At 36.2% G+C, this 21,342-nt stretch overlaps 1 protein-coding gene across 1 annotated transcript in view; it reads right to left on the reverse strand.

Moving 5' to 3' along the window:
* Positions 1-213: 213 nt before the first annotated feature.
* TMPRSS11A (transmembrane serine protease 11A) overlaps positions 214-21,342 on the reverse strand; it is a 30,522-nt gene continuing 9,393 nt past the window's right edge. Inside the window, 7 exon segments of the mRNA XM_077846633.1 lie at positions 214-375; positions 2,116-2,258; positions 3,795-4,054; positions 7,987-8,158; positions 10,096-10,134; positions 14,030-14,190; positions 16,142-16,209. Coding sequence (XP_077702759.1) covers positions 214-375; positions 2,116-2,258; positions 3,795-4,054; positions 7,987-8,158; positions 10,096-10,134; positions 14,030-14,190; positions 16,142-16,209 — 1,005 coding nt within the window.

Consider the following 21,342-nt stretch of genomic DNA (forward strand, 5'->3'; position numbering starts at 1 on the left):
ACTCCTAATTCAGACTAAACTGACCCACTCCTTTACAAATCTATAAGGACTTAAACTCCTTATAAATGGGCTATAGGTTATTGCTTGATTGAGGTGATCTAAAATAAATAATGTCATTTAATCTTACTTCATTGTACTACATTCTCTGAATATTTAAATTCTGATACACGTATAGCCTACTTAAAGCTCTCAATATTTAACTTTTATAGCAAATTAAAGGCCTGTTTTTGAAGTGATCCAGTTTCGGTAATAAACCACTTTTGTGTAGACTCCAGGTTTATTCTTTTGACCACAATTATCTCCCCAGCTCACAATTCCAATGAGATACCAGGTATCCTTAAGATCCTTTACAACTAAAGGTCCCCCAGAATCACCCTGAAAATAAAAGAAAGAAAATTAGTTAAATATAAAACTTATTACTTAAAATATTCTGATGAATCACATATTTTATTATTAGAAAGCATATATATTGATTACCAGTTATAGATAATTAATTGAAATGTAGATTTCAAGTTATAAAAGCCTTAAATTTCAATTTCCACATTTTAACTTTCTCAGCTTTATGGACATATAATTGAGAAATAAAATTGTATATATTAATGTGAACAAGATATTTAACATACTTATACTTTGTGAAATGATTACCACAGTCAGGTTAATTAACACATCTATCACTTCACACAGGTACTCTGTGTGTGTGTGTGTGTGTGTGTGTGTGTGTGTGTATTTTGAGAATGACTAAGGTCTACTGGCAAATTTGAAGTACACAACACAGAAAGTCTAGCTGGTGTTGGTTTTTTTCTGACTCCAGGCAGGGTGTTTGGACCTCGGTTTTATTGGACAAACTAAACCCCTCACCATGCACCTCAATTATAATCACTGTATTCCTGTCTTGGACTCTGTTCCTAATTCACTTTCTCGATAATTTCCCCAATTTTTCTATGGTTATAGAAATTCACTTGCACAGTCATGGAGCAGGAATCTTACCTCTGCTCCTCAATTCAGTGAAATTTCTTTATGACCACGTCCTTCCTGAGACATATCACTAATCTCACCATTTGCCTAGACTCCCATATCTTGTCTGCAAACGGACTCCTGTTACCACCTTCCTCTTGTCCATCATGGTTTGGAATTTTCTGTGCATTCTCTGAATTCCAACTGCCTTCCTCCACATTCTCAGCAACTGAGTAGTCTGGATATGTACCAGATTCTGCTCCTGCCCCACCTGTACACTACAAAACTCCCTGCTCCTTTTCCAACAGAAGTTTCCATGTGTAACTTGTGGGACTCTGGGCAGAGCTTTCTGCTACCTGATTTCAAAACAATTTTGATCCTTTCATCATGGAGCATCACCTCCTTGGAGTTTTCAAGAATCCTATGTTATAAAGCAAGTACTTCCAGGAAGAAATAGACTTTCGATCTTTGTCTGAAAATATACATTCAGAATAGCTATTGGACAGCAGAGGAAGGCACTGGAAAGGGCACCAAGTAGTCTCAACATGGTCTAATCCACCTTCTCACTAAGCATTAACTGCTTCTCCTCTATCATCCTCTTTATGCTGAGACCCAACTGATTACTTGGAATTCCCTCAAATATGAATTATAATTTCATGCCTTCATAATTTTTGCTGCACTCTTTCTATACACGGACAATTGTGCTTTTATTCTATACTGGGCAAGGGCCATTTATCCTTCAGGCCTCATACCCTTCAGTATGATCTCTCTGATACTTGCTGCAAAATGTTCCCTTCACCCTAAAAATATTTGCTCTCCATTATATTATTTAAAACTTCTCATCACAGTTCATTGTTCATGATTATTTCCTTTCTAGATGAAAGCCCTTTAAAGAAGGGGACTGCTTTATGAATCTTTGGACTTCTGGTACTAAGAAAATTTAATTTTGGTGGTTAGTTGTTTGATAGGATCAAAGAAACTCTGCTTATATCATTTTGCTTAATAAAACACCTAAAAATGTTTGTGTTGTGAAATTTGCATTTAGAAATTACTGAACTGACAAGATATTTGTGTAGGTACTAACATAAAGAACATAGACTATTTCTTGAAAGAGATAAACATGTTTTGAATTAATGATATTAAAATAATCTCTCTACCTACCCTGCAAGCATCATATATTCCTTCCAGATATCCAGCACAAAACATTCCAGATTTTATATCATGGCCATATACATGTGGTTGCTTGCACACTTCATCACTTATGATTTTCAGTTTGGCTTCTTGAAGATTATTTTGGGATTTCCCTTCAGGGAAAACAAAGGAATTTTAGAGTTTACAATCAACATCTTAGCTAGAATGAAGTGAGTGGACTTTTTTCTAAACTATTTCATACTAAAATTATCAATACAAAATGAGGTTAATGTAAGCAGTTTCTAGAGAATAAACTTCCCTTTGGAATCTGACACATTTAAATGATAATTATTGGGATGCCTGGGTGGCTCAGTGGTCTGCCTTTGGCTCAGGGCATGATCCCAGGGTCCAGGGATTCCCACAGGGAGCCTGCTTCTCTCTCTGTCTCTGTCTCTGTCTCTGTCTCTGCCTCTCTCTCTCTGTGTCTCTCATGAATAAACAAATAAAATATTTTTTAAAATGATAATTATTATGCTTATCACATTTTATAAATACCTATATTAGGAAGAAAAACATTTCCCAGAGTTAAGCAAACTCTCTTGCTGTTGTTATGTATCTGTAACTAGGTGAGATTTTACAATCCAGAGTGTATCTGACTACATTTGCCCAAAAAACAAAAACAAAATCATTTTTATTCATGAAAAGTTTAAGTTAGCATATCGAGTTAAATCATTTTAGAGAGGGCCATGGAAGCTTTGTTATCAGAGACTCTCTCTACACAGCATTCTTATTACTGATCACTTTTCAATTAATCTCTGTAGTTCTGAAGCAGATTTTGCTGCAACTGGACATTGTAGCTGAGCAATGGGGAAACTCGTAAGGTGGCCGAGGAAAGTGAAAAGGAGTAGTGGAACAAACAAGGGGGAGGAGGAGATGAAAAGGGTAGAGGGAGGCTCACAAAGGTGGGGCATAAAGGGAGGGAGTCTTGGAGTGAAGGTGGATATGAGGATGACAACACATCGATGTACGGCTGGCATTGTGTAGAGAACAGAACATAGACATAGGCTCTAGTGTTGCTGAGGGAACATTTGCTTTTTTTATGTCTTCCTTGAAGCCCACCCTTTTGGAACTGCCTCTCCCTTACTCCATGTGATTCTGACCAGGCTGCCTCTCACAAACCTGGCTTTCTTGGAATGGGCACAGAAGTGAGTATTGAGTTAGCTAGTCAATCCAAGTACCCCTGGACACAAGCAGGGCCAAAAGAGACCTTTTCAGGGATTAGTGTGGATTCTGGCAAAGAAGACATGTTCTTCCCTCCACATCTACTAGGAGAAGATGACATAAACCCTGAGCTGTTGGCCACCTTTGACACTATGTGGAGCTAGAATCCCTCCACATGAAGGCAACCTAGGGGAAAACAGAGCCAGAAATGGGAAGATTCAGAACCTAATGGCATCATACAGACTCCTGAATCCAGCTATGCCTGAAACCAGGCTCATATCTCTATTGACTTCTAAATTACAAGGGCCAAGTTTGCCATTTTATTATTATCTTTGCTTTAGTGAAAGTTGAATTTCTGTTATGTACAAAATAAGAACTCTAATTTAATCAAGCTGTGCAGGAATGGCTGGCAAGATAATATTAATGGAGATTAAATCATATTGTCCTAAATCGGACATAGTGCCCGTGGTCCTTTTTGAGATACCTACCACCATAGAAGAGTGCTCCAAATCCTGTGATATAGACAGTAGAATTTGGTTGGAAGGATGCAGAGGCTTCTGGCAGACAAACCCGGCGGATGTTATCAGTAAAGGTGACCCTAGGAGAGAACTGCACAACAGCAATGTCGTATTCTCTTGCTGGGGAGTGATATCTCTCATGGACAATAATTCTTCTGATACTTCTTTTCATTAACGGAGGATTGATAGTTGTTCCAAAGCTAACAGTCCACTGATGTGGATTTGCACTACTGGAAAAGGTTAGAAATGAACAGAATATATAAACTGCACTATAATAATTGCATGAAGGCTAATTTAAAAATTCCATCTTAAAAATATTTGGTTGTAATGATAGTTTCCTTTGACCTTTAAATATAGTCTATTGCTATTTTGAAAGATAAACTGTGTACAAACAGCATCTTAGAGCTAAAATCCAAAAAAGAATGATTGAATTTTAGAACTGTAAAGCATATAAACTATCATTCATTTATCTCTTCAACAAATATTTATTGAAATCCTATATGGTGAGACTTATTTGAAGTGCTGGAGTTAAAGTAGTGAACCAGACAGAAAATGTGCCTGCTGGTGGCTATATTCAATTCCAGGGAAGGAAAAAGAGCAAAGCAGATAAATAATTAACAGATAAATAAATCCAAGCAGTAATAATGGCTTTGAATAAAATAAAATAGGGCACTTGAATAGAGTACGGGGGGGAGGGGTAGTTAGATAATTCTCTTTTGAGAATATGATTTTTTAAAAGATTTTATTTATTTATTCATGAGAAACACACACAGAGAGAGATAGAGAGAGAGAAGCAGGCTCCATGCAGGGAGGCTGACATGGAACTTGATCCCCGGTCTCGAGTATCACACCCTGGGCTGAAGGTAGCGCTAAACCAATCATTCTATGGGGAAAGAAAGAAATTTGATATCTTCTCTTCTAGGTGAAAGAACAAATATCAATGGGTGGAAGTTATAAGGTTGCAGATTTGGTTTTCAGCGTTTAAAGATATTTGCAAAGTAGAACAGTCTACCACAAAATTGGCAAACTTTGGAGCTAGTAAGCTCTCCATTACTTTGAGATATTCAATGCCAAACTAGGCATCTGCATAAGGGATTTCTGTGCATTCTAAAATACTGACCTATTGAACTCTGATGTCTTTCAAACTTTAAGAATCTAAGTCTCTATGCAGATTTAGACTCAGGTAGGCAGAATTTACTATGGTATCAAAAGTCAGAATTTAATTTGCAAATATCTTCTCCCATTTGATGGGTTGTCTTTTGTTTTGTTAATGGTTTCTTCACCATGCAAAAGCTCTTTATTTTGGTGTAGTCTCAAAATAGTAGTGTTTTGGTGTAGTTTAATTTTGCTTTTTGTTCCTTTACCCAAGGAGACATGTCTAGAAAAATGTTTCTAAAGCTGATGACAAAGAGATTGCTACCTGTGCTTTCTACTAGGAATTTTACAGTTTCAGGTCTCACGTTTAGGTCTCTAACCCACTTTGAGTTGATTTTTGCGTATGATATAAGATAGTGGTCCAGTTTCATTCTTTTGCATGTAGTTGTATGGTTTTCCCAACACCATTTGTTGAAAAGACTGTCTTTTTCCTATTGTATATTCTTGCCTCCTTTGTTGTAGATTAATTGACCACATAATGGTGGGTTTATTTCCGGGAACTTTATTCAGCTATATTGATCTATGTGTCTATTTTTGTGCCGGTATCAAACTTTATTGGCTACAACTTTGTAATATATCTTGAAATCTGGGATTGTGATTCCTCCAGCCCTGTTCTTTCTCCAGATTGCCTTGGGTATTTGGGATCTTTTGCACAGTGAAAGAAACCATCAACAAAACATAAAGGAAACCTACTGAATGGGAGAATATATCTGCAAATGATATATCTGATAAAAGGTTAATATTCAAAATATAAAAAAAGGACTTATACATCTAAACACCAAAGAAACTGACAAATGGGCTGAGGGCCCAAATAGACATTTTTCCAGAGAAGACTTATGGATGGCTCAACATGCCTGGTCATCAGAGAAATGTAAATCAAAACCAAATGAGACATCACCTTAAACCTGTCAGAATTGCTAAAATGAAAAATATAAGAAACAACTGTTGGCTAGGATGTGGAGAAAAAAGGAACTCTTGGTTGACAAGAATGTAAATTGGTACAGCTATTGTGGAAAACCATATGGAGGTTCCTCAAAAAGTTAAAAATAGAATTAACATATGACACAGTAATCCCACTACCGGGTAATCATTCAAAGAAAACAAAAACACTAATTAAAAAAAATATATATGCATTCTAAATCAAAACTACGATGTCACCTTATATGCAAAATGTCTAATTGTTTTTGAACCAGGGCTCAATCAAGACTGATGCATTTTACTTGATTATGTTTCTTCAGCCTCTTAATCTAAAATGTCCACCTGTTTTTATTTTTATTTTTTAATTCTTTTCCTGTGTGTCATTGTCTTCTTAAAGAAACCAGGTTGGTTCTATTAGGATTTTGAAAGTCCTGCCATTGTTAGGGGAAAGTTAATGATCTGTGGAGGTGTATTTGTATTTCTATATGTAATTGATGTGATAACTTACACTGTCCTTAAATTTCACTTTAAAAAGTTTGATTTTACGTACTAGAGCACATATTGTATATATATTTTCCCTCTAGCTAGTGTGACTGGTGTCTATTTTAAAGCACTTATTTAGGGCAGCCCTGGTGGCTCAGCGGGTTTAGTGCCGCCTTCAGTCCAGGGTGTGATCCTGGAGACCCAGGATCCAGTCCCACATCAGGCTCCCTGCATGGAGCCTGCTTCTCCCTCTGCCTGTGTCTCTGCATTTCTCTCTCTGTGTCTCTATGAATAAATAAACAAAATGTTTAAAAAAATAAAGTATATTTAAAATTTAGCATTTTTTATATAAATTACTGTATGGAAACATGAATATAGATATGATTTGTTAAAATTGGAATGTGAATAAAGGTTTATTTACTTAAAAAAATATATATATATATACACACAACGGAATATTACTTAGCCATAAAAAATGAAATCTTGCCATCTGCAATGACGTGGATGGAACTAGAGATTATGCTAAGTGAAATGAACCAGTGATTTCACTCATATGTGAAATTTAAACAAAACAAATAAGCAAAGGGAAAAAAGAGAGGCAAACCAAGAATTAGACTCTTAACTGTAGAGAACAAACTGTTGGTTACCAGAGGGGAGGTGTATAGTGGGATGGGTTGGATGGGTGGTGGGAATTAAGGAGTACAACTATTATGATGAGCACTGGGTATTGTATGTAAGTGTTGAAACACTAAATTGTACAGCTGACACTAATATTACACTGTACATTAACTGGAATTTAAATAAAAACTTAAAAAAGAAACTAAAAGAAAAAGGATATATGCACCCCTATGTCTTATTGCAGCATTATTTATAATATCCCAGATATGGTAGCAACCGAAGTATCCACTGATAAACGAATAAAGAAGCTGTCAGATGTGTACACACATGCACACAGACACACACAGAGGAATATTACACAGCCATAAAGAGGATGAGATCATGCTATTTGCAGCAGCATGGATGGACCTAGAGAATATTATGCTAATAATAAATAATTTGGACTGAGAAAGACAAATACCATATTATTTCACTTGTATGTGGAATATATATTAAAAAAAGAATAAACAAGCAGAATCAGACCTATAAATACAGAGAACAAACTGGTGGTTGCCAGATGGGAAGGGCATTGAGAGATGGGAAAAATATGGAATGAATAAGTCAGAGGAATAAGTGGCACAGCATAAGAAATATAGTCGATGATACGGTAATAGCATTCTGTGGTGATACATGGCAGACACACTCGTGGTGAGCATAGCATAACATATAGAAAAATTGAATCACCTGAAACTAATGTAACATTTGTGTCAACTATACTCTAAACACCCCCAAGCCCTGTAGGGCCATGACCAATGAGTGCTAGGATAATGACTGCTACCCCCACTGACTTTGCAAATAAGTATGCAACTATAACATTATATTAGAAAAGAACCAGAAAGAAAATTTTCTCATTTATTTCAGTAATACCTGGGGGCATTGATTATTACTCAGAACATAATAAAACTCAGTTTTTCTACAGTAGTGAAAACTGTTACAGTCAGTAACTTACTTCGTAAAGCAGTGTGCTGCGGTGAGGAGCCATGTATTACTGATCAAGGTGGCTCCACACTGATGAATGTTATTACGCTGAAGGGAAGCTTGCCAAGGCCAGGCAGCTTTGGCTGCAATGTCTCCAGACATTATTCTATTGACTATTAATGGAACAACTCGTTTACCACAACCTATAAGAGATAAGATCATTAAGTTATAAGAAACGTCTCTATTGTCTTTGATTCAGAGAACCTAAGAGAGAACTGTAATGTACTGGCATTTGTCATTATATAAACATATGCAATACTAATATCTATCCTCTGTGCTTCCTGGTATATTGATGTTTTTTGCTCATCCTGTATTTAGAGATGTGGATATATATTGCCTACTAAAACTATGTTAAATTACAAAGGGTTGACATATCACAAAGTATGTGCCCTGAGGACTTAGGTGGTATCCATCATCTAGATGTCCTGGGAGCTCCTACCAAGATTATTGCTTCCCAGTTTCAGATGATCCAGTGTGTGTCTTTACCAGAAGAACTCGCCAGACAAGTAATTGCCCATTTTTTGGAACTCTTTCTCCCATACATTTTTCTGCATGACTGCATGACTTCCTAAGGTGTGCCTGGGTTAATGTAGAATAACCAGTTTCTCACTCTTCAGGATGAAGAGTTCCATGTTTCCACACAAACACCCCATTCAATATTGGTGGGAATAAATATGTACTCTATAATATGCATCAGATCAGAGATTACTTTGCTGCTTAGGGTTCCTAAGAATTAAGACTGTTTAGAATCTGGTGCTAATAAAAAAAATATATGGTAGTTCAATTCTTGTTCCAACTAATTGGATATCAAAAGAAAAAAACTCATTTTACTGATATTGAGTATGCTGCATTGTGGCTAGTCATTTTAAAAATCTACCACTCTGCCACTACTCTAGTTTGGAGTACTATTTTTCTCATCTGGAGGACAGCAACAGCTTCCCAGCTCATCTCCCTGCTTCCGGGCTTGCTCTGCTAATCTATTCTCTGTACTGAAAACTGAATGATCTTTCTTATATGTGTAAATCCTTCAGTGACTTCCCATAGTCCTCCAAATAAAGTCAAAATGTTTCATCATTGTTCTGATCCTTGATCACTATTAATCATACCCATTTCCTATATTCACCAACCTCCATTCTATTTCCCAGTTACATTGACATTTTTCAGTTGCAAGAAATGACCATGTTCTTGCTTTTCTGAAGACATTTTTACATAATACTGCCCCTTCCCAGGACATTCTTCTCACTTGTCTCTTGACTCATGGCCTCTCCACTCTTTCCTCTCTTAGGGATCACTTTCTGATGCTATAAGACCAGGTTAAGCAGACTCTATGATTGACTGTCAATTGCATTGTGAACTTTGTCTGTTGTAGCATTTATCACACCATTTTAACATTTCCTGATTTATGTCTTCCCCTACCTTCAAATTCTTCATTTTTGAGAAGGGATTGTGTCTTATTCATAGTGGTATTCACTTTCTGGCACTTGGTAGTTGTGAAAAAGATACTCATTTGATGAATGAATGAATGAATGAATGAATGAATGAATAGAAACATATAATGTGTTTGCAAGACACAGAGGCAAATGCATGAATACCTTTGCTCAAATTCATCACCACTTTGATAAATCTTTCAAAATTTAGGTCACAGTGATATGAAGTGAGTGGGTAGAGCTGCTATAAACCATGAAAATGAACCTATTAAGAAAACTTTATAGCTCAATCACAGTCAATACTGTCTATATCCTCCCCATTTATGCTTTCTCATGATTTTCTCAGCAGAAAGAATATTTCATAGCATTTTTAAAAATTAGAAAAGCAAGCCCAAGACAGAAATACATTCCAAGACAGAAATACATAATTTCTTCAGATTGCCCCCAAATTCCCACCATATAATATGTTTTTCTTGAACATGATGAAAAAGATCAATCTCAGAGTTGGAAAAAAGTCCAACTCTATTGTCCAATTGTTACTCTCTTCCAAAGAAAATATGTGACATTGATGAAAAATCATGAGGTAATACTTGAAGATATTGTCTTTTCTGATGTGGAAATTTAACTTGCTTTTATAAGCTAACTGGACTTACATGCTTGGACAGTTTGCTTTCCTGTTGATGAGCTCATCGCTGAAAAAAAAAAGTAGAACAAAATGATAATGTGATATTCTCTTAGTTGTCCTCAACGACCAGAAATTATCAGAGAATATTGACTATATCCATATAGACATTGAGTATAATATAATCAGGAGAATGACAGCCCAATACATAGGATATGTATACAATTTTTATAGAGATTCACAGACAGTCTCTAATTAGGTTGATACATTCTCAAGCAGTAGGTGATTAAGGGACAAATAGTGGATGATTAAAACCCACACATAGTTTGTAATAATACAGAACTATGTTTTCCTAATGGTGCAGGGTATAGCCTCTTTGGATTTTCTTCAGGAGATAGAGAAAATGGGGTAAGAGGGAGCAAGAAGATGGGATTTCCAGGCTTACACCCAGCCTTAGTCAGAGCAGCTCTGCTTTTGTCTCCTCTATTTAAGAATTCACATAAGCCTTTACTTAGTCAAAGCGTTTAGGAAGAAAAAAATCGTTGAAACCACCCACATAAACTATATTTAAAATACTTTTAAAACACAATTACTAAGTTATCAAAATGTTTTTTTTGGAAGAATAAACTATTGTATATTTGTATCCAACATCTGCTGAATATTGGTAAAGACAGAATGTAAATTAAATTGTCAATTTCCAAAAAAGTTAGGAATCTGACAAAGGACACATGAACATTTAAACTTCAGTTGGTGGAAGGTTATTTTGAAAACTGTGATGATTTCCAAGATAAAAAGGCTTACTGAGTAGAATGAGGATAAACTGTTTTATTTAATTCAACCGGTGTTACGTTTCTCAGACTCATATTCTCTGTCCCTAACTTTACATTGTACAAAACAAGAATGTTTCTTTCTACTCACCTTCAATAAATTCCATTTAGAAACTAGTACCAAGGAATTTGGTAAAGTGGAAATTTTGAAAATATCCAATTCAAGAATACCCTTACATGCATGCTCAAGTCATTATACAGTGAAGAATTGGTTGCTCAAGATAGATTCCCAGTATTTACTCTATGGAAGAACTCAATTTTCTATCAAATGTATTTTTAAGATAGGTAAATTTCTTGTTTCATTTTTTAAAAAGCCAATTTAATATGCCCTATATTAGTTAGTAATGCATTAAAATAGAAAATAGTATAATGTTAGAATTCTTCAGTTAAAATTTCATCTTAGTTTGAGCAAGATGCAAATTTCCCCTTTCCAAGAATGATACCAGGTTGCTCAAAATGGTTGTGAGTGTAATTGGATTTTTGAGGATTGAATTTTTAGGGAGAATGGTTATACCTAGAGTTACACCTGGGTGGCTCAGGGGTTGAGCGTCTGCCTTTGGTCCAGGGCATGATCTAGGTAGGAATCCTGGGATGGAGTCCCACATCGGGTTCTCTGCATGGACCCTGCTTCTCTCTCTGCCTATGTCTCAGTCTCTGTGTGTCTCTCATGAATAAATAAATATTTTATTTAAAAAAAGAAGATATCTAATTTTTACCAAATAGTTTTACTTTTCATATGTAGGAGTGAAATAAACATTAACACCTTAGTCATAAAAATGACCCTCCAGCATACTTCTGAGTTGAGAGTGATCCAGTTAGTATTCAGTGCTTCATATGCTACAAACCACATAAGGGGAACTGGAGCACACAGGAACCAAATGTAGGCAGTGAGCTGCTCTTCCAGAGCCATGGTGTTTGCAATGCAAAGAGGTTGATTTCAGGTTTGCTTTGACACACTGCATCCTATAAAGGACCCATATAGCACAGTTTTTGTTTTTCCAAAGAACCCCCCCCAAAACAAACAAAAACAACCCACAAATTCCTGACAAATAACAGATAATCTTGGGTTACAGGGTTATTTCTGGACTTGGTCTAGAATTTCGACAGTTTTTCACTCATTGGGAATCACCCGGAGAGTGTTCCTGGAAAGCAGTGATTTTTGCCTGAAAGAATTGCCTTGAGGATTCTGCTGAGCTTTTCGCTAAATGGGTTTTCCTACATGCTAGTAAACACTGCTCTTTTTACACTTGGAAATTTGGAAACTTTCAAGGTTCCAGCTTTTTCTACTACTACTCACATTAATGCTTTTAGGTTTCCAAAGCACGTGTAGAACTTAATAGCTTTCTAAGTCGTAATGGCCTATATGTTTCACATTTTCTATTTTCTTGTATATTCTCTCATGTTATTTCTATGATTGCAGGACGAACAAACATTATCATTGCAATTTTACAGATGAGAGAATGGAAGTAAAAGTTACAGGCCAATTACTTGGGTGGTCTTGCAGTGACTCTATGGGGTTAGAATTGGGTAACTTTCTTACTTTATTTATTTATTCATGAGAGACACACACAGAGAGAAGCAGAGACATAGGCAGAGGGAGAAGCAAGCTCCATGAAGGAAGCCCGACGCGGGACTTGATCCTGGGACTCCGGGATCACACCCTGAACCAAAGGCAGATGCTCAACCGCTGAGCCACCCAGGCATCCCCAGAATTGGGTAACTTTCAAATCAGGTTCTCCATCAGCACACCCAGGCTTTTAAGATACTAGTCATTAAAATAAGCTGTAGCACACAAACTGAGCCTGTAAAAAACAAAAAGGCCAGGCAACCGATCACCATTTCATGCTTCAGTGCTGGTTTCAGATAGATCAGGCTTTTAAATTTCTGGCTAATTAACTGGCTATTGGAAATCACATCATATAATTTATCAGAATTGCCACTATTTCACAACCTCAATTCATTTGTTTCCCCACCTTACAAGGTGGATTAAGCCCTTGACAGGTTCTTCCCTCCTGGGTTGGGAGAGGTCCCCAGCTTTATTCCCGGAGTAGTTGACTCTTCACCAGCAAACTCCTGCCCATCCCATTCCCTCAGATTTTCACTTCCTGATCAGGTTTCCTCTTGAAGAGTCAGCCAGACTCTTACAAAGGTAGGGCATCCTGTTTTACCTCTGATATTAATCCCTTACTCTGCAACTCTCTTAAGTCTGGTGTTGATTGGAATTTGTAGGGGAAATCTGCACTTGTGTGACAGAAGCAGGTGCTTGTGGACGCAGCTTAATGCACAAGGGCAAATACGTCTCTATCTAGTTGGACTCCTCGGAGCCTTTAATATGCTAATGTAAGAGATGAATATCATAGAATTTCTAAGATGTGTTTGACTACAGAACACTATATTATATAGAGCCTTTAGGAAATTAGAGATCTATATTTGAAACTTACATCTTTTAGTTATTAGGGTCCTTAATTTTTTGTCTTTCTTTTATATTTATAAAAGTGTATTTGCCTACTTCCTAAGAATATAAAAATTAGATGTTGCATTGGAAGGGTGTAGAAAAGGGCCTTGATAAAGAGTAGTTTTCCTTTTTAGAGCAATGATAATGGTATAATAGTTCCAGTGATTTTTTTTTCTAGCTCTGTGATTTTTAAAACATTGCTTATAAGGTGGCTTTCGTGGCTCCAAAGTTGGTTTATCATTTTCCCAAATGCCCACAGGAAAAAAGTTAAGGGAAACTTTATAATTCCATCATATACAGAAACCATCCATATTCTTAAAAGGCAACAAATGAGTTTATGTTTTAGGAAGATCTCACCCAGAGAAATGGTTGTTGCTAAATGCTTAGTCATGGAGGCAGTGGCTAGGTCAGATTAATTCTGTTAGTGGTGATGTTTGCTTTTATTTTAGGATGACTGCCGGTCAGTACCTACAGGAAAAACCACTTGACAACTAATCTCAGACATGCTTTCATCAGAGAAACATAAAACCTCGAAATGTCATTTTTTTAACTTGAAAAATTTTTCCCATCTAAATTCTAGCTGTTATTTGGAATGTAAATAATCGCAAGTAAGTTTAAGATTAGATCTTTAAAATGGACCTGATAGAAAATTTCCCGTCCCATAGAAAGGTATACCTACTTACCATTAACTTGAACGGAAGAGGCATTTACGGATAAGGCTCTTGTGTTCCTTATCTTCTGATTTAAGATGCTAAGGATTTTCTCCCTTAGTAGGGCCTTTTGCTCGGTAGAGGGAAACTGGAACACCATAATGATATCTGCTTTCACACCATCTTCCTCTGGACTACAACATACAAGAGAAAGCTGTTTATTCAAAGAATAAATCAGTTATTATACTCTTTCCTGGATTTAATGCCCCTGAATTATATCTTAATTGCTAAAAGTGTCAAGGACTAATCCTTTGGTTTTGACATTCATTTGTATGTCACTGTCTGAACCAAGATCATTTCATACAATCTCTCTTCAAGTTTCCATTATGTTTTGAGTAGATTTTCCCCATTAATTTGAAGGCTTGTTATAGCGGTTAAGATTCACATATCAAAAAAATTTTCATCAAAATCATAAAATCTGAATATTGGAAGAAACATTAGTGGTCCATTTGGCCAGTTGCTCGTGTATCTGATACCTGAATCACCTCTACAGCATCCCTGGCCCTCTGACCCCAGTGCAGTAATTAAAATAATAGGAAATTTGCTGCCCTCCTGAGGCTGTTTCTCTTTGCCCAGCTCTGATTTTAAGACAGTCCTTCATTTTGAGTTGAAATATGTCTCCTTATATCTTTCATTACAATAGGCTTAGGTCTACCAGTTGGGACATATATAAAACATCAAGTTCCTCTTCCACATAAAATATTTAAAGACAATGGCTTTCTTGGTTCCTGACTCTTCTTCAGATTAAACATGTCCAGTTCCTTGAACTTTTTTTCATATAAAAATATTCAAATCCCTTTACCTGTAGTAGTCAGTTTTTCCTCTTAAATTAGGAAAACCAAACAAGTAAAAGTCTTTCAAAAAAATGAAATCTGTGTATTGATCTGGCATGTCTCTTATTTTTACATTTCAAAAGACCCAAGCCATGAAAAGCAGGAGACCTAATTCTCCTGAATCCTTTGACTAAAAAAAAAAAGGAAATCATATTGATTCTGAGGCATTTTATATATTGTGGTCCATTTAGGCTCTAGAATGTAAAGATACAAATAATCAGAATTTTATGTCAAATTGACAAATGTATGACCAAGTAATTTTCCCTCTTGAAACAGAAAGAAAACATTGTTTATGAGGTAGAATTTCTCTGGACCCACACAAAAACTTACATTGTGATAACGACCGTATATTCAAAGGAGTTCACAGACTGTAATAATGTTGTTAGAACGTTACAGTAAATCAGAATTTGAAAATAGAGGATATGAAATCCAGAGAATTTCTGCAAATATGTGTTTTTTATTTCCTAAACATTGTAGAATTTGTCCGATTTATATAATAAAATCCTTCTGGAGGTCACTAGCTATTTAGTAAAGATGTAAGGAACTTGGAATATGTCTTCCAATAAGGCATTAGTCTATTGGTGAGAAAAATTATTTCCTTTATGTAAATCTATCTGAATATGCTCATTTTTAAAAAGGGTGAGTCCTACAGGCCCATAGGTTTGCATCTATTATGTATTTATGTTCTGCTACGTGCTTTCCAAATAACACAACTGAAACCTCTGAGCAATTTATACAATTGATATGAGCCTTCCCCCTTTACCATAACAAACAGAAAATCTGTTAGAACATGAACATCTTTTTGTTTGGGCATGCCTCCTGGGGCTTCATTACAGGTAAAATTTATGATCCCATCCTGTAGTCAACTTTGCCTTCTTATTTTTGAAATGGCACATCTGTCAAAAAAAGACAACTTGGTAGGTTTTCCCATGGCCACAGGTTCTGGTAGTCTTGGGCTTTACAATCAGTCCATGGGGTTTGAGTCCTTTTTCTGTCACTTGGGGAACTTTGAATGTATCACTTAACTTCCTGTATCTTTGTTTTTGCATTTAGAAAATGATGGTCAGCCCTCTATATCTCCAGACTGCTATAGAGATACTATTCATGAGAAATCCTAGGCAAGAGCAAGCCCACAGAGGCAACAATATATGAGAGTTCCCATCTTTTTTTTTTTTTTTTTTTTGAGAGTTCCCATCTTTTTTGCCCTATATCCCTCCAGGCTGGGAGTCCACCTTTGCCCAAATATACATACGTCAGTCTGACTACTTGGTTCTTGATATAATGCTTGTTCAAGGCTGAATCTATAAATATCTCATCCACCTATGATTACAACAAGAGAAAAAGTCTGTGTTAATAAGATATTTTATAATAAGAATATCCTTCTGATTAAATACTAAAGCAATAGAAAAGAGTTTTAACATGAGTAATATTATTTATACTGATGGTTCTCAACTCTCACAATGAAACAATCAATGACAGATTTTTTTAAAAAAAATTATAGATACTGGAGTCCCTCTCTCAGAGTTTTGGATAAAATTGATCAGGAGGGAATCTAGGCATTCATATTTTTAAAAGCCTTCCCAGGTGATTCTAATGTGCTAACATAGGTATTTTGAATAGAAGATATCCTCCCAAATTCTACAGAAGATGAAGCCAAAAGACACAGAGCCAAGATGTGACATGGAGGGAGGCCTTGAGAGATGATGGAGACAACCTTGGTTGAGAGCTGGGTTTGAAGCCTATCCTGCTGCCTATGAACTGGGCAATGTTGGAAGTTCTTGAATCAATCTGAGCTTCAATTTCCTAACCTGTAAAACAAAGATATTGATGTGCTACTCATAGGGTATAAAGATTAAACACACATAAAATGCCGGGTATATTTTGGTAGTGAACTACATGCAGGTGGTTCCCTACCCCTCATCCTGGCATTGCCGTCTCAGATTTCCCTGCAGCTTTTTGGTTTAAGTACAGAGAATAGGCATTAGGGATTTGGGAGAGAGCCAATGATTTTTAAATGGTTGATTGGGGGCCCTAGGGTAAATCAGAGAGGAAGAAAGAGTAATATGGTGTTGCATATTTAGATCAAAGTTGTATTACTTAGTTTATATAACCAAGGAAGGAAAAGATAAGCTACGGTTTTTTGGTTCATTTGCACAGAATTTTAATTGACTGATCCAGCTCTGTGTGGCTGTGGTTTATCACACCTGGATTTTGGCTTGCATATCTCCTAGTGCCACTGGGTGGCAACAGTGTCATCTGAACTAAACGTTGAGCACTGCATTTCACACTTGGTAGAAGAACCAAAGGTACAAAAACCATGTCCTAAATCCTTAAGGAAGGAGCAGTCACCAACTTTCATTTGGAAAAAGACAAAAACATAAAAATTAATGAAAGGCTATTTCAGAGATCAAGGAACCACTGGGCATTCACAAATACTTAATTGGGACACAAAATATTCCTCATCTCCTTTAACCCTTACAATAACTGGTATGGAATAAACATTATTTTGATCCATATTTTATTTGAAAAGGAGATTGTAAATTTCCCTGGCATTGGGTGGATAATAAATTGGGAATTAAATTTAGATCTTCAATTTGCCAGTGTGTCTCTTCTCATTGATCGCACAGACTCTTTGTTAATTGTGATGTGCATTTTACTTCAAGTTCTTTCAGAGATTATGAAACAATAAGTTATAAAATAAACATTTGGTTGACTTAAGGTATAAAGCTTGTCAAATATAATTTTTTAAAAAGATTTTATTAATGAGAGACACACAGAGAGAGAGGCAGAGACACAGGCAGAGGGAGAAGCAGGCTCCATGCAGGGAGCCCGACGTGGGACTCGATCCCAGGTCTCCAGGACCAGGCCCTGGGCTGAAGGTGACACTAAACTGCTGAGCCACCAGGGCTGCCCGTCGATATAATTAATCATGTATTTGTAAACCTGAAGATCAAAGGCAGTATTTAGAAAATAGAAAAATTGTTAGTATCCAAAATATATACTTATTTTCATTTACATAAGAAAAGCTTAAATGGACTGGGGAGGTGTGAGGTTTATAAACTAGAACTGTCTTGGAAGATACGTTTTTGCAGGAGTGGCATGGTTGTAACCATTTCTCTTCTTGTTACACATACCTAGTCTTGTTACAGTATCTGGGGGAAAAAATCCAAAAGGAAAGAAAAGGCAAAACAAAACAAAACAAAACAACCCAACAACAACAAAACACCAACCCAACAGGAAGAAAAGTGCTAAATATGAAAGGGAAGAAAAGTAAATGACAGTTGAGTATTTACAGAAGTTTGGTTTGTAATTATCCTCTGAAATTCTACCCACGATCATTCCTTTGGCTGTTTGTAATTGTTGGTGAAGGTATGAGATTAAGTTTTGACTATATGTGACATCATTCTAAAGTCACATGGCTACTGAGAAGAGTATCTACACCCAGTGTCCTTCCCGTCTTTGCATGGTTCAGTTGTCTGGAAAGATAGAAGCTGAAAGAATGTCATTAACAAGAATCTAGGTATAAGTGACTTCAGTAATCAGAGAAATAAAATTTTCCTCTAATACAAATTCCAGGACCCTGCCCCTCTAAAGCCTCTTTGATTAGCTTGGGGTGAGGCCCAGGATGTTTAGGTGATCCAAGTAGCCTGAGGAAAACACAGAAATACTGCAGCACAGGGACTGGCTACAATAAAGAAATTTTCGAAGGGGGGAGATCAGAGAAAACATGAGCGTAAACCTTATTGCTGAATGGATCTTATATATGAACTAACTTTCTAGGGACGAGTCACTAAAATAATTATTAATTTTTCCTAAAAGTTGAAAGCTTGCCTCATAAGGAACATTCTGCTGACACTTTGGCATTCTAAATGTGAAGAAGTTTTGTTTTTAAAAAATTGCATGTGGGTTTTTATAAATGTGTTATTTACACAAGCTAATAGAGAGTGATTTATAAATCTAACCTACCTCCCATTCTGGGGCATTTGCAGAGTTTGCTGGTTGAACTTAGTCACTTAACATTAAACACAGACCCCACCCCTTTCAGGGTAGTACTTCTTTATTTTGATGATGTTGAAATGCTGGCAGTTGCACTGAGATTAAGTTCTCAAAGGGCAATTGAACGTTAGTGGGGTGTTTAATGAAAGAGTTAGGGAGAGGCTGTAACTCCAACTAACAGACTGCGCCCAACCGTTCAGTTCTCATTCCTGACCCAAGTCTGTTTATACATGTTGCTTGCCTTTCACTGTCAGATGCTTCCCAACTTGACTTCTCTCTCAGCAACCCCAGTGTTTACATAGGAGGTGTTTCATGACTGAGACTGCAAACTTCAGAAAGATGCCACCAAAAATTGGCCAATGGAGTATAAAAACAGTTTATTTCAATGTCACACCACATGAGCACCAGAAATTAAAGAATCCACAAACATGCCATGAAGAAGACTTCAGATCCTGTTGCTGTCTCCTAATTATAATAAGAGTAGCACGCAAAGAACAGTATAAGAGATGCTTTAAACACACACACACACACACACACACACACACGTTTAGTCTTAAATAAGACTTAATTGACTTTGTTGTTATTCTTTATACCTCAGAGTAATCTTTCCTCTTCCTGTCTTAATTTTTCTTATCCCTTCAACTCCCTCCTTAACATAGTCATTTATGCAAATAAGTTATCTCCGTTACTATACTGCACACCCTGTATGGATCAGTATGGTGATTTTTTTCATGCCCTACAATACATAGGAATACAGCATGTTTTTGGAGAAAGAAAAGAAAGAAAGAAAGAAAGAAGAAAGAAAGAAAGAAAGAAAGAAAGAAAGAAAGAAAGAAAGAAAGAAAGAAAGAAAAGAAAGAAAGAATTTATCAGAAAGACCTGCATTTACTAAGAAATTTGCAAGAGTTTTTAATGAGCTTTTCATTAGATTTAGACTAATGCTTCTGAATAAAAAACAAATTGACTATGAATTACTGATGGGTACTCTTCCTCCTTTTGGACATTTTCAGGTAATTTGATTGCTTGTGGAAAGCTCCTCCATGATGAGACTACAATAGTTATAAGAGTAAGAATAGTCATCACAGTTGTGTGTCACCTGTTCACCAAGCACTAACTCCATTGTATTTGTGAGCTCATTTGCTTTTCTCATCAACCCTCTGAGGTGAATACTATTATTATCTGAATTATATAGATGAGGAAGTGACTTGCCCAATGTGACAAAGTAGTGAACCAGCTGACCTTGGGATGAGCATACACGTGTGTTTTTACTAAAGGCTCCTACCCACTGATGTGTAGCAGGTAGCATGTAAAGAGTCAAGAAACTGTTATAACACCAATCTGTTTTCTTTGCTCTCTAAAAATGAGGAATAAAATCTTGGTAGTTCTTACTGCAATTTTTAAAGTTGTATCTATTTATAATTCTAGATTTTTGGCAAAACCCAAGAATCAAGAAGTCAGCTATGAATAATTTTTCTAAACCTACAAAGAGCATGGCCAAACCTGAGCAGTAATGGTGTTTATAGGATTCTGAAGCTTGATAGCCTTCTGGAAATTGAGTCATTTTGTGTTAAAAAAAAAAGTCCTTAAAAAAAAAAAACAAAAAAACAAAAAACAAGACCTTGCCACAGTTTTGAACCCAGTGCTATGTCTATTAGATATGGCATTTGGATCCAGTGTCATATGGGGTCTATGGGTGTGTGGGTGAGTGCCATGGAAATATGACTTTCTGATTACTCTAAACCAGGAGGTAATGATCTCAACAAGTGGGGTGTGACACTATGCGATATTATCAAAGTTATTTCTTTGATTGTACTAGTCATTCCTCAGTATCTCCTTGTAGGATATCAGAAAGAAACAGATGGACATCTGTGACTCTCTAATCACACTTACCAAGCAACAATATAGTGGATAATCTTACTCCAAATTGGTTTTTATTCTTGAGATCGAGAGGCAAAGTAAATTCAGTAAATTAAAATGTTTACAATTAAGAGTGATAAAAGATAAATTATTAACTTGGTATAACACAAAAGCTTAGATCTCTGAATTACCATTTTAGAAGAGGAAAATATATAATTTGTGTCTTTTTAAACTGTACTAAAGATATTTAAACCAGAATACCTGAGGCAAAGAAAGGTCATTTTTTAGAAGGTTCCTGTTCTCTCCAGGTGTGCTGTCCTTGAAATTTCTAAATTTAATTATTCAGTGAGAATGAGAAAAAGAGAGGATATGAATCATTACTGTTAGACACTGTTATAGTTCCTGAGTGATGAGCAATAATCTAAATAGATTATCTAGTAAAGATTGTGCTGTAGTCTTTGTCAGGAAGTTTAGAGATGGTTAATATTGCTTCTTTTTTCAAAAAAAACTTTTCTCAGAAAACACCTATCCACATTTTTTTCCCAATCATGGATTGTTTATGCTAAACATACATATGCAGATATTTTTATCAACCTCCTT

Source organism: Canis aureus, chromosome 14 (assembly GCF_053574225.1).
Source record: "Canis aureus isolate CA01 chromosome 14, VMU_Caureus_v.1.0, whole genome shotgun sequence".
Lineage (NCBI taxonomy): Eukaryota > Metazoa > Chordata > Mammalia > Carnivora > Canidae > Canis > Canis aureus.